This window comes from Telopea speciosissima, chromosome 4 (assembly GCF_018873765.1).
Source record: "Telopea speciosissima isolate NSW1024214 ecotype Mountain lineage chromosome 4, Tspe_v1, whole genome shotgun sequence".
Taxonomy (NCBI): domain Eukaryota; kingdom Viridiplantae; phylum Streptophyta; class Magnoliopsida; order Proteales; family Proteaceae; genus Telopea; species Telopea speciosissima.
In genome coordinates, this window is record NC_057919.1 from 4,195,790 (window position 1) to 4,209,953 (window position 14,164).

The 14,164-nt window shown below is 40.9% G+C and overlaps 2 protein-coding genes across 3 annotated transcripts; one reads left to right on the forward strand and one right to left on the reverse strand.

Moving 5' to 3' along the window:
• Positions 1–346: 346 nt before the first annotated feature.
• On the forward strand, positions 347–5,094 carry LOC122658540 (oligopeptide transporter 4-like). 2 transcript variants are annotated; one of them, XM_043853547.1, is made up of 6 exons: positions 347–868; positions 1,983–2,080; positions 2,213–2,776; positions 2,885–3,137; positions 3,944–4,126; positions 4,449–5,094. In XM_043853547.1, the coding sequence occupies exons 1-6, from the start codon at positions 353–355 to the stop codon at positions 5,061–5,063; spliced, it is 2,229 nt and encodes a 742-aa protein (XP_043709482.1). In that variant the 5' UTR covers positions 347–352; the 3' UTR covers positions 5,064–5,094. The 2 variants fall into 2 exon arrangements, with proteins under 2 accessions (XP_043709482.1, XP_043709483.1); XM_043853548.1 differs by having other exon boundaries at positions 2,885–3,134; positions 3,941–4,126.
• Positions 5,095–10,762: 5,668 nt separating this feature from the next.
• LOC122658541 (pentatricopeptide repeat-containing protein At1g09900-like) lies at positions 10,763–13,174 on the reverse strand. The gene is made up of 2 exons (XM_043853549.1): positions 13,106–13,174; positions 10,763–12,968 (listed from the first exon to the last, which is right to left on the reverse strand). The coding sequence occupies exon 2, from the start codon at positions 12,854–12,856 to the stop codon at positions 10,973–10,975; it is 1,884 nt and encodes a 627-aa protein (XP_043709484.1). The 5' UTR covers positions 12,857–12,968; positions 13,106–13,174; the 3' UTR covers positions 10,763–10,972.
• Positions 13,175–14,164: the final 990 nt, after the last annotated feature.

Below are 14,164 nucleotides of genomic sequence, written 5' to 3' on the forward strand. Positions count from 1 at the left end.
AGTTAAGGTTATAGAAATACATTGAACATGGTCGATACCGATACCGATACCTTAATCGGTGTGGTACATCGCTAGTCCACCAATTTGAGCGGAGGAAGTTATTTCTCAAATTAATAGTCCAGTAATTACTATAAATAGACCGTTGTATTACACCAACTTTTCAACTAATAGAGGGTCCTTATTATTTTCTCTAATTCCTATTAATACTCCTCCCGTCTCTTCGCACTTCTGTCCTGCCCATCTTTCTCCCACCCAGTCGCGCTTTCTCTCCTGGGTGAGGAGATTCTCTTCGAAATTCTGAAGAGATTCTTCTCGAAATTCTGTCGATAGTGTTGTAGAAATGGATACGCCGATGCCGAAGGAGGAGAATGGAAAAATGGGTAAGGAAGGAGGGTTGGAAGAGAATAATATAGACGAGGAAGAGTTGTCGCCGATCGAACAAGTACGGCTGACGGTGAGCAACACCGACGATCCATCCCTTCCAGTATGGACCTTCCGTATGTGGTTTCTGGGTTTGATATCCTGTGCTTTTCTGTCGTTCCTGAACCAGTTCTTCTCATACCGGACAGAACCCCTCATCATAACCCAGCTCACGGTTCAAGTTGGGACTCTTCCCATCGGCCATCTCATGGCTTCTATTCTTCCCCGTTCCAAATTCCGACTTCCTGGGTTTGGTTCGAGGGAATTCTCTTTTAATCCGGGGCCCTTCAACATGAAGGAGCATGTGCTCATCACCATATTCGCTAGCGCTGGTTGTGCTTTCGGCAATGGAACTGCTTACGCCGTCGGCATCGTTAACATTGTCAAGGCTTTCTATCATAGGAAGATCTCCTTCATCGCCGCCTGGTTACTCGTTGTTACAACTCAGGTTTGCTTATTCAAACCTTTTTTTTTGTTGTTGGTTTTTTTGGAGACAGGAGGGGTATCCGACTTTAGGTCGACTAAATCCCCCCTGGGCTCGTACATGACCCCGCGCCATGCACGAATCGGGAGCTTCTGGGCCCTAGTGAGCCTCAGGCAGGTGGCCCCAAGAAATTATGCAGCGACGAAGGTTTGATCACGAGACCTCGCTTCCTTAGGCGGAGTCTCATGAATTGAGAAGAGAATGGATCATCTGCACGTACCTACATGTGAACGCACATGTAAGAGGGGTTTTTATAAAAACAAAATTAAAATGTGATTGGCTCTTACATGTACTGTCACCTGTTGGTACGTGCAGAGGAGGCTTTTTTTTCTAAGATCGGTTGAGAGATTCCTTATTAAAGATTCGGATTCTCTTAAAAATGGAAATTCTAGTTATCAATTACTAAATTATTTAACAAAATATATATATATATATAAGACCTCGGATGGTATTAAAATCCTTCGTTGTCCTCTCAGGTTCCCTGCCCAGTCAGGTGCATAGGTTCCTCTCATGGGAGGGGCAAAAATGACTACCTCATCCCTGCCCAAACACACTGCCCGGGTGGGGTGAGATCATCATTTCTGCCTCTCTTATGAGAGGAACCTACGCACCTAAACGGGCAGGAAACTTGAGAGGAGAAAATTCAGTACTGACGGGGGTGACGGTGCACATCCAGTGGCGGTCCCCTCGGATGCCTATCCAATAAATTTTAGTTGAGAATTTGGGGCACTGTCCCAAAGCCCACCATCTAAGCTTTGCCCTAAGACTAGCAAATCCTGGGCTAGGATTTTCAGGCCATGGGATTGGGCCGGGCCTAGACTGTGGCCTCGGATTGACTATGACTGGACTCCACCTTACCTTTAATTTACAACTAATTTAATTAATAGATTCTCCTCTATAATCTGTATGTTATGCATGTTGTCAATGTGGCTAGCAGACTAGCGGTTAACGGCTTAACCAAGAAGACTCCCGGTTGGACCATTGGTTCAATACCGACTAACTTAATATATTTTGATGTCTCAGCTCTTGTAATCTGTATTTTTTTCTAATAAATATTATATATGTGTGTATGGAGCAGGTACTAGGATACGGTTGGGCGGGGCTAGTAAGAAAGTACGTGATTGATCCGGGCCATATGTGGTGGCCCGGTACTCTTGTACAGGTTTCTCTCTTCCGGTATGTTTTCTTTTTGTATTATTGTTGTGGTTTCTCGGAAAATTATCTCCTCTCCAGTTGAGAAACTGGATGAAAATTCTTTTTTAGACGATTTTGACCTCTCAGTAGTATTGACAAATAAAATGAAAATAGGGCTCTGCATGAGAAAGAAAAGGTACGGAATACAAGGGCAAGGTTCTTCCTGATTGCATTCATGTGCAGCTTCATCTGGTACGTCGTCCCTGGATTTCTGTTCCCGACATTGACAAGCATCTCATGGGTTTGCTGGGTATTTAAAAAATCCGTCACCGCACAGCAACTTGGTTCAGGCATGAGTGGGTTAGGACTTGGGGCGTTTACATTGGACTGGGCCGGCGTCGCTTCTTTCTTCTATAGCCCTCTAGTTAGTCCTTTCTTTACCATCGTTAACATCTTCTTCGGCTACGCCTTGTTCGTCTACATAGCCGTGCCCATAGCTTATTGGGGTTTTGACTTGTTTAACGCCCAAAGATTCCCCATATTCTCTTCTCATTTGTTTACATCCAATGGGGAACGATATAACATATCAGCCATTGTTAACGACAAGTTCGAGATTGATATCCCAGCATATGAGAAGCAAGGACGGATCAATCTCCCCATGTGGTTTGCTCTATCTTATGGTTTTGGTTTCGCCACCATCGCTTCCACCCTTACTCATGTGGCCTTGTTTAACGGAAGGTAATTAATTACGTACTACTTAATTAAAATTAAAACAATATTGGTCGTCGTCTCTATCTGTTCTTCAATTCAGTTTTTAATTTTTAATTCAGTTTTTTTGGCATGCAGGGAGATCTATCAACGATACCGTGCTTCTAATGCGGGGAAGATGGACATCCATACTAGATTGATGAGGAAGTACGAAGACATACCCCAATGGTGGTTTTATGTGCTGCTTATAGTAACTATGGTGGTCTCTCTTGTGCTTTGTACCGTGCTGGTTGATCAAGTTCAAATGCCGTGGTGGGGTCTCCTCTTTGCTTCTGGCTTTGCCATAATATTCACCCTTCCCATCAGCATCATAACAGCCACTACTAATGTGGTAATTACTTAATACTTTACCCAAACCCAAACACATTCAACATGCATCGAGTCTGGTAATAGGCAAAGCCGAAACCGTACCCTTAAAGTCAAAGGTCGGTTTCAATCCGATGCAGTTCGTTTTTTTTTATTATGTTGGCATACCGGGTTTTTTTTGGGTGGTTTCATAAAACCCAAATTGAAGCTGGCCCAATAAGGGTTCAGTCTGAGCTGAACCGGTCGAATTCAGTTGGTTCGACCTACCCAGAATGAAATTTGACATCCCTATTTACAACTTATGGTATCAATCTTTTCTTACTAGAATTATATTGTTGAAATGTGTCAAGTAGTAGTGTTACATTATCACATCGATTTGTTCAAGTCTTTGATGTCTTTATATACTTGAAGAGCTATCTCCACTTAGTGCCTTAAAAGAATTTAGGTTGAACGTATACTCTCTAAGTACATGGTATATATCAGAGTGTCTAGGTATCTCTATTATCCTCCTTGAATTGTCTCTCCACATTTAGAGTTAGGTATGCCAAAGCTACACAAGGGGGAGATTATACTTGGTGTTGTTTCCTACGCCCTCTCATAAGGCACCATGAAATGATACCTCTGTTCCTTGGGTAGATACTCAAGTGTGCTCCTCCATTAGTCCTGACGCTATTGTAGAGACTATGTGACCAAGCAGAGATCTCTTGCCCTAAATATATTAGGTCATATTGAGGAACTATTAATGCCTAAAGGATTTGGGAAAGAGCTAGACCCTCCAACAATTCCAAGTTTTTTTTTCACTGAATTGATACTTCATTCTATACTTTGCAGTCACCGGGGCTTAACGTCATCACAGAGTATGTAATGGGTGTTATCTTACCAGGAAGACCAATTGCCAATGTCTGTTTTAAAACATATGCATATTTGAGCATGGGACAAGCCATCTCCTTCCTAAGTGACTTCAAATTAGGCCACTACATGAAGGTACCTCCAAGATCGATGTTTTTAGTTCAGGTAACTTTTTCCATTCCATATAGATCGACAGATAGATACTTACAAGTTTTCTTAATTTAAGTTAATCGCCAATCGTGTTTAATTGGTTAATTCAATTTAGATCTTCTACGATGCACTGCCCGTAGCGGCCTAAGTGGCGCAGACTGAACCGTGCACGCAATGACCGCCTTACCCTTGCCCAAACGCCTTCCCCTAGCAGGGTAAGGTGGTCATTATGTGCACGGCCCAGTGTACGCTGCACAGGCAGCACGCCGTAGAAGATCTGGATCTAGTTAATTTGGGTTTTTACTAGTTTTAATTAATTCCTCTGGATCTACAACAGTTCATTAGTACTATAGTTGCCGGCACGGTCAACTTGAGGGTGGCATGGTGGCTTCTGGATTCTGTCCATAACATGTGTAACGATGACCTGCTACCTCCCAACAGTCCTTGGACATGCCCAAACGACCGTGTCTTCTTCGATGCTTCAGTCATCTGGGGTTTGGTCGGACCCAAAAGGATTTTTGGTAGTCTTGGAAACTATGGTGAACTCAATTGGTTCTTCCTTGGAGGGTTCATTGGTCCAGTTTTGGTTTGGTTTCTACACAAGGCATTCCCTAAGCAGTCTTGGATACGTTTAATCAACCTTCCAGTCCTCCTTGGAGCAACCGCTATGATGCCACCAGCTACGGCATTGAACTACAATTGCTGGATTATAGTGGGAACCTTCTTCAATTTCTTCATTTTCCGGTACCGGAAACGATGGTGGCAAAGATATAACTATGTTCTGTCGGCGGCTCTAGATTGCGGGTTGGCTTGCATGGCTGTGGTTTTGTATTTCACATTGAATATGGAGAATAGAACAATCACTTGGTGGGGTTCGGAAGGAGATCACTGTGATTTGGCTACTTGCCCCACCGCCAAGGGTGTGGTGGTTGATGGCTGTCCTGCCTTCTGAACTATTAATTTAACCAAACCAAAAATTCTGCTTCTCTACCACAAACAACATACACAGTTACTAATTGATCTATGGCCTTTGAGAAGGAGGGAAGAAGAATTATCCATGACCTCTGTGGTTATAAGTTGATCTATGGCTTTGGAGCTTTGAATCCATACATAGGTTCCAGAGTTGACATTTGCTACTTTTTATGTTAAAAAACTGTTACTTGCATTAAGGCAGTGCCATTACTTGTCAAGATTTATAAGAGCAGAGGATGCTGGAGTTGATGCTGTGACACCAACTTCCCGCAAGACAGACTTGGCCTCTTGGGGTTCGAATCACCCAGACATGCATCACCCTTTACGGAAATTTCGGATTCGATGTTGTATCTATATGAAATATTTGGCAGTTTCAATCAGTTCATCTCATTACCTACTTAAGTATCTTGTATTATATGAAAAAGTTCAGCAAGAAAAAAGACTAATGCGGTGGAATTCAGATTTAGGAACTAAGCTGTATATGGGAGGAGGGTTATGTATGAAGTAAAGTTTACTTACTAAAACAACCAGAATTCTTAACCAAAAATTCCTCAAACAAATAGTATGAATTTTATTAAAATTAACTAATTGGATCCAGTTTATATCAATTAAATCAATATTTTCTTGATTGAATCTAATGAAATTCAACTAAACTTGAATCCACCATAATTAACTATGAATGGAATTTAGATGATTCTAATGGTGGTGGATGCTCCAGTAGTCTTGAATTGAGAGAAAGAGGGCCATATAAAGAGATTAGTGGGAAAGAAACCTTTTGCAATATAAAATTAAGTAAGAAAATTGATTGAGAATTTACCCCCCCCCCCCCCAAAAAAAAGAAAAAAGATTTAGAAGCAAATTGCCTATACAAATTACATAGTTGCAGTGGATAAAGAATTACAAATCCACCAGCCAAGTTCATTTCTCAAGTGAAATTTCAGTAAAAATTTCCCAAGAACTCACATCTTTTGATACTAATTAAGAGTCTAACCTGTTAATAACTAGTCTCCATAGGCGCTTTTGCTGAAGGAACAGCAAACCTGGAGGAGAAACCACGGTGAGATGAGTCTTCATTATCTTCATCCCCACAACCCTCATCGAAGTTCCGGGCGTAGCTTAAGGGATCATACCTGAAACCCAGACCTGGCTGCTTCCGTGGACTGGTTCTGACAGCAGTGATTAAGTTGAAACCTCCACAACTACTCCTTTGTCTGCTCCATCTTTTCCGCCATGGAAGCTTGAGTTTGAGGCGACCCCAGCAAGAAAGAAAGCCAATTCCATCTGTTCCTTTGGGAGATGAAGAATTCTCCATGACCTTATTAACTTTAACTTTCTTGAATTGGGGAAAAGAGGTTCGTCGATGGAAATAGAAGAATGATTCTTGGATCATTCTTGATTGATTATTCCTTGATGGGTACTGGTGTGCGCGCGTGTGTAAGGTGGTGTGGGTGGGATAATATATGAGAGGTTTTGAGTGAATGGAAGTGTATCGTTTTGGTAGTATATAAGATTGGGTAAAGTACACGTACCCCCTGCACCCAATATTCCTCGTATCCACCTAAGCGGCTCAATATTCCACGTATCATCCTTGTTTTACACCCCAAATGCCATATAGGTCCAATACGTTAAATATCACCGTTATATGCCAAAATTTTAACCATTTTACCCTTTGCTCTATTTTTTTAAATTTGAAAAGACTTAATTACCCTTAATTATTTGTTGCCCTAAACTAATTTAAAATGATCATTTTACTCTTTATTTTATTTTTATAAATGAAAAGACCTAATTGCCCTCATTTATGTATTGTTCTAACCTAATTTGAAAAGATTATTTTACCCCTAAATACTTGTTCCTAAAAACCCCAAAATGCCTTCATCTTCCCCAAACCATCATCTTCTTTTACATACCCACTACCACTGCCACCCAACTCGACAATCGATAATCGCCGCTGCCACCGTGAACTGAAGGGAACCCTTTTTTGAATAAAATCTGGAACCCTGCAAGCCTGCTTCTCCTCGATCCGACACTTGCAACAACCGATCACTGAGACGAAGAACACCTTTGCTGAGAAGATGAATGGAGACCCACGTCCGATTGCAGAAATTTCAAGTAACAGCGACTGAGAATTATTACAGACATATTAATACTTAAAATAAAAAAAGGGTGAAGAATATGAGAGAAGGGAGAAGATGGGACGATGGAGTTCTGGTTATGGGACTGGGGTAATCAAGGAGAAAATAAAAAAGGTTTCCGGTGTTGGATTTGGGTTTGGTTGAGTGGAAAGAGAAAAGAGATGGGTGGGGTTTAATATGGAATAAAAACTAGAAAATAGGAATTGAAGAAAAAGAAGTGGGTTCGGTGGAGATTAGAAGAGGGATTTCATCTCTCGGAGATGGGTTTTTAGATGGAGAAGGGAGAATAGGGTATTGGAGATTGGGGTTTAAAGATGGAAAAACAAAAAACAAATGGATTTGGTAGGTCTCAGAAATGCGATGGAGATGGTAAGAAAAGAAATCAAAATAAAAAGAGAAGTGGAGAAGAAGAAGACGATGTCGGACGAGAGTCTTCTACCCCGGCTCAAGGAAGCTTCGAGCTTTCTCGTCTCAGTGCTCCTTTTTTCTTTTACTCCCTCACTCTGCTGCTCTCTGTTTCTCTCATTTGTCTTAGAACCCAACGCCAATGGTGGGTGGCAGTGGCGGTGGCGGCGGTGGTGGTGGGTATGTAAAAGAAGATGATGATTTGGGGAAGATGAGGGCATTTTGGGGTTTTTAGGAACAAATATTTAGGGGTAAAATAGTCTTTTCAAATTAAGTTAGGGTAATACATAAATGAGGGTAATTAGATCTTTTCATTTATAAAAATAAAACAAAAGGTAAAATAATCATTTTCAATTAGTTTAATGCAACAAATAAGTGAGGGTAATTAAGTCTTATTACATTTAAGAAAATGGAACAAAGGGTAAAATGTTCAAAATTTTGGCATCAAATGGTGGTATTTAACGGATTGGACCCATCTGGCATTTGGGGTGTAAAGCAGAAGTGATACGTGAAATATTGAAAAGTGGTACGTGAAATATTGAGCCGCTTAGGGGTACAAGGAATATTGGGTGCATTAGAGGGGTACGTGTACTTTACCCTATAAAATTAGGGCACATTCCAAATGGACAGGAGAATCTTTGGCAGCCTTTGAATGTGTGACGACGATGCTGAAAAGTTTGGTAAGTAATAGAGTGTTACTGAAGATTTCAATTTAATGATTAATTAGTCTCAGTCGAGATTTTTACTGGCTGACATCGCGCCGCCGTGGGCGACTTTTTTTTTTTAATGTCTTCTCATTTTTTTAGGGATGGAATCGAATTGTATTTACTGATCTACCCCTGATTTTAGGAATCTTTCGATTAAGGCCCTAACCTGTTGTAAGGCTATGTTTGGTATGCATTCTAGGTTAATTTTAGACAATTGGTGCTTTAACGTGCTCTAACTTTCATTCCCCAACTACTCCTCTCTGTAAGACTTTCTTATCATCAGATAGGAATAAGTGAATTCATTTGGTCCCACCACTTTCAATCCAATGATCTCTAAGAGGAAACTAGATTGAATCGGGGTAGAGCATATGAACCAGTTTGCAAGCAATGATAATCTGAGGTTTTTTGTTACTTACTTGGAAGTAGTTTTAGCCTTTAAGGTTGGACACAAGAATATCTTATCAAGACAACATCAAAGGTTAGGGTCATTATCTTATGGAGGCACGGTTTTAAGAATCAGAAACGGATTGAAATCAGCTGGATCCGATAACTCGGACTACTTTTAGGGTTCAAACCGATTTTGACCATTTTTTACTGATTCTCAGCCAATTCCGGCAGAGTTGGGATCGGAAACTCCGCTTACTTGAACCTTGTATGAAGGGGCAAATGCCTCCCCCACAGGCACATCATGAGAAACCAAAGTCTATTTAGAGTGAACAAGAAGAAGAAGCTGACAGCCACCTCCAAGACAACTTAAAACTCGTCAACCCCCAAAGTCCAGTTAGAGTGAACAAGAAGAAGCTGACAGCTATCTCCAAGGCAAGTTAAAACTCCTCCTCAACCCCCCTCCCACAAAAAAACAAGGAGCAAAACAAAAGGGAGGGGTCTCAACATTATATAAACGCCTAAGAAGAACATAAATGTTCTCTCACAATTACTGCATCTGTGATTTCATCTACAGCATCAACCATTGAATTTGCCTCGCATCCCTCCCCTGTTTTCATCCACATGATAATTGATATGATAGTCATACTAGATGAACACCCCCCCCCATAATTTTTCTTGATTATCTGGCATAAGCAGAATGTAAAAGCTATTGAATTAAGACTTTCAGCTTTCCTGTCTTAAATAAACTCTATTTTGCAAGGTCTTTATGTCTAAAAACAATAATGAAAGAAGGAAAAACACATACATACGAAGGAAACACCGGAAACAAGTGAACATCCTGGGAGCAACAGATCCCCAGACTGCCAACTCTTCGCAAGCTAGTTGTTGGCTGACTGGAGCCTGTATTGGAATGGGATGCTGAAACTGGAAGTCAATGACAGGAAATCTTTGGTTGAATGCAACAACTCCTAAGGGTTCGTGGTTAGCAATCACTTCCATCCAATTAATTGTCAGTAAGCCTCCTCATAATTTAGTCTGTGGACTGAAGATGATTCCCCGTAGAGCAAGCAAAGAACTTCAATGTGAGGAAATGAATGCATTTAGATACAAAGTTCCACAGAGGACCATTATCAGGAGTCAGGACCACCTATTATTCCCAGGTGTTAAAACAACTCACAAGAGGGCTGTCACACTCATAGATATAACATTTTAAGAACCTCCTTAAACACAAGGTCCAGGTCTTCTGGGTTTTATCCACTAGAACTTATACAAAATTTTCCTTGCCTTTCTTCTCTATTTGGGGAGTTGGGGTGGGGAGTGAAATGCTATTCATGCTTACAAACCAACTATGCATAGAAGGAAGAACAATGTGTTAAAGCTAGCATATTCCTACAAGCTTTCAAAATATTAATTTCTGTTCCATTATGAAAATATGATATATGTTTTGAACAATCTCCAATGTCCTTGTATTAAGAGGATAAGATATTTTCAATAAATTTTTAGACACAACATTTAAGCGATCTCAGTTGTTGACAATTCAACACTTTATATGGTTCTAATGTGTATAAGGTAAGTTGCCCAAGGAATGTCTCCTTGCTTCTGGGCTGTCATACTCTGCTCAAGCCTATTCTGTCCTTGGCAAATCTACCATAGACCTACTCCAATGGTTTTTTTTTTTTTTTTGGTGGGGGGTAACAAAAATAACAGTCTTGCAAAGCATTTAATCATCCAAAGTTACCACAAATGGCACAAACTGAGTCTAGGTCTAACCTACAAAAGGAAGAAAAGATAAAATCTGGGTCTAAATAACATACATTGCAGGAATAGCCAAAAGGAACTGCTAACTATTCACTCTTACAAGGTAAAAAAGCAATGAAAAATTTAAGTGTCCACTACATTCTTTCAGTAAATCTTGAAAGATGATACGAGGCCAATAAAAGTAATTCATACTCACAAGAAACATGAGCAAAGGCATGAATAAATGACTGTGTATTATATTAGGGGGAGAAAATAAGGAACAACTAACATACATACATCTTTGGGACATATAAGGAATAAAGTAGAACTAATAAGTTGAAGGAGACCATATAAGACTACATGGGTTGTCTAGCAAAATTGAGTCTGGTTTTCAACTTGAATTGACATCAAAAGTAAGCAAGATACAACAAAAAATGTTAGGATCCAGAGGATTACTGCATCACCCTCAAAGCAAGTTTGAAAAACAAAATCCAAGGATGTAATACACTCTCATCTAAGACTCAAGAAACCCAACCTCTCGAACCAACCCTACATCTTGACGCAACATGTTTTGCAGAGCTTTTCTTCATGACCCCTCTGGAGCACAAGTCATTCAACAATTCCAAAGCCTCCTTCCCCATGCCTTCATAAGCTACACCTTCAATAAGAATAGTATATGTCACTTCCGTGGGTTTACACCCCTTGGATACCATATTGGTCAGGAAATCAATAGCACGGTCAGTCTGACGAGCCTTACAAAGGCCTAAGATGATGGAATTGTATGTGACTGCATTGGGACTAATGCCCAATTCTTCAAGTTGGTGAAAGAAATTAATTGCTTGATTAACCTTGCCTTCTCTGCTGAGTCCAGCAACTAGTGATGAATATGTGATTATATCAGGCTGTAGACCCTTTGAAAGCATCTCATCCAGAAGCTCTATGGCACATTCCATTTTCCCTGCCTTTGAAAGCCCATCAATTACTGTGTTGTAAGTGATCAACACTGGAGAGCACCCTTTAATGCTTAGCTGGTGAAGCAGCTCGACTGCAATATCAAGCTTTCCATCCTTGCATAAGGCTGTAAGCAATGTGTTGTAGGTCACAATATCCGGATAGCAACCTCGAGACACCATTATGTCCAAGTACTCAATTGCCCTGTCCATTTTCTTTTCCTTACAGAACCCATGAAGCAATGGATTGTAACTAAGGGAATTGGGGGTGCACCCATGCTTTGGCATCTTCTCCAAAATATCAATTGCACGACCAAGTAAACCCTTTCTGCACAAGAAGTTGATCAAGATATTGAATGTAACAACACTTGGTGAACAACCTTTACCTACCATATCAGTCAAGAGTTTTTCAGCATCCATCCACCTTCCTGTGCTACACATGCTACGCAGAATGATATTGTGTGTGATTACATTAGGCTGGCAACCATATGATGGCATGTTATTCAGGAACTTTATTGCTTCGTCCAATCTACCTTCTTTGCAAATTCCATTGATAAGAACATTATAGGTAACCACATCGGGTTTACATCCCTTAATCCTCATCTCATCCAAAAGCTTCATTGCTTGTCCAACCCCACTCTCCTTACAAGTTGCTTCTATCAGAATTGTATAAGTGATAACGTCAGGATAACAGTCCTTCTGCAAATGAAGTTCCAGAACTTGCATTGCTTCTTTCAACTTTCCACAATCACATAGACTACGCAGGATTGTGTTATATGTAACAACATCTGGTGCAACACTCATTCGTTCCAATAGTTGCAAAGCATCATCGATCTCCCCTGACTTGCAATACCCACTAATCAAGACATTGTAGGTTATAACATCTGGAACAGCTCCAGACTCTTCAAGAATCTCTAGAACCCTAGTTGCCTTCTTAGTCTTACCTATCTTACAGAGCCCACGAATCAAACTTGTGCAAGGAATTATATCTGGGATGTTACCATGATATATCATGTTCTCCAGGAACTTCAAACCTTCCTCCAGTTCCCCATTTCTAACCAGGCGACGGAGATGAATGTTACTCTCAGAATCTTCAAAATTGTGCGAAGAATGACCAGAAGCCAAAGAGGATCGACTATTTTCCACATGTCCATGTGGGGGTTTGACCGGGTTTGGTAATTTTCCGTTGGAGCTAATAGTTTCTACCTTGGAGACTGCAAAAACCCGATTGCTCCTTTTATTTCTCACCTCAACATCAGGGGATAAAATACAGCAACAGGCCTTATACCCTGGAAAACCCTTAATGAAAGAACTACAACTGTTTGTACTGAAATCAGAGTGAACCCTAGCTACAACTTTGGTCCCAAATTTGTTCTTCTTTCCACTCTCCTTCTGAACAGAATTAACCAACGAGAAATCCCCAGGAGTTTGTTTTGCAGGAACTACCAAATCCATCTTTCTTTTCACTAGTTTCCATAAAACTCAAACCCAAATGCCCATGGATAAACCAACAGAAGGGCTTGCGACAAAATCCATGGATAGAAGTAGAGCCGAGATTCTCAGGGTTCTGAAACACAATATCCAATAAGACTCGAATTCAATAAGTTTATGAAAGTTTATGTATAACGAAGATGAACACGGGAAAACAGAGAAGAAGGCAGTATAATCCACAAATGAAGAAAAAAGAGATATGAGAGAACTTACTCTATCAAGTATCTACTATCTGTCACTAGTAAGAGAACACGGAAGCGGCGAAAGACGGAGCCTTCCAGCTTCCCAGTCGGTTCACCAGAGACTCACAAGGTCATACGCGACACAACCAAACAAGAAAACATAAAAGAAAAAAAACATAAGCAAGGTCAGCCGCTCCTCTTATCCGATGTCCATCTAGCGCCTGGCGCGAACGCATAAGAAGATGTTTTGTAATATTGGTTTGCCTGGGCCAGTCTAATCGGGATGGGCTGGGATGGGCCGGGATATGTTAACCCATGACCCAGAGCTATCATTATCATTATACATCAAATACGTTTTGTTTGGGACCAAGTTTTCCTTTAGCCACGGTGGCAGGGCTTCAGATGCATGCAGCAGGGTATTGGGGGTAGTTTGGGAAACATACTAAAACCTATAGGGTTTGTGAACCTTTGAATGATGTGGGGAATCTTCTGAAGGAAAATCTTCTCTTTTATTTTTGGTGGGAGATGTTGTCGACGCAATTTCTCTTCACCTATGGATGGACCAATTGGACTAGACAAGGATATTTTCATTACATTTAGTAGATACATTGCCAGAACACCACCAATTCCCCTCCCCCTATCCCCATGGAATAAATATCGGCATTGGATTGGCCGTGTTGATTCTTTTTAAGGTCAAATCTATTTAAAAATTATTTTTTAAAATTAAAATTGAGGGCAAAACCATCCGATACATCCCAATATGAATGATGTGTATCGATATTGGTATGACCAAGACCGATATGGATAACCATGCTCCCCCTCCCCAGGGCCCCAATCCTAACTCCATGTGCCCTGTTAGTGAAGATTCTAGGATATCGGCCGTATGCCCCCTAGAAAAGGCTAGCATTGAATAGTGACGGAATCCGCAGAGGTCAAAGGGAGCCAGAGAGCTAGGATGATGGGCTGGGCTCGAATTGACTAATGATGAGTCCAATGAGCCCACGCGCAGCCTGGCCCATGAACCCTTATTGGGTCATTTTTTGTCAGCCCTTTTATGAAATCGGTACAAACCGAAACGATAGAAAACCGA

What these genes read in the sequence shown, in the direction of transcription:
- LOC122658541 (XM_043853549.1), bottom strand. Translation starts at nt 12,856, where the DNA reads ATGGATTTGGTAGTTCCTGCAAAACAAACTCCTGGGGATTTCTCGTTG.
- LOC122658540 (XM_043853547.1), top strand. Translation starts at nt 353, where the DNA reads ATGCCGAAGGAGGAGAATGGAAAAATGGGTAAGGAAGGAGGGTTGGAA. An exon ending in GTACAGGTTTCTCTCTTCCG is followed by an intron (nt 2,081 to 2,212) that starts GTATGTTTTCTT and finishes AAATGAAAATAG; the next exon opens with GGCTCTGCATGAGAAAGAAA. An exon ending in GATCGATGTTTTTAGTTCAG is followed by an intron (nt 4,127 to 4,448) that starts GTAACTTTTTCC and finishes GATCTACAACAG; the next exon opens with TTCATTAGTACTATAGTTGC.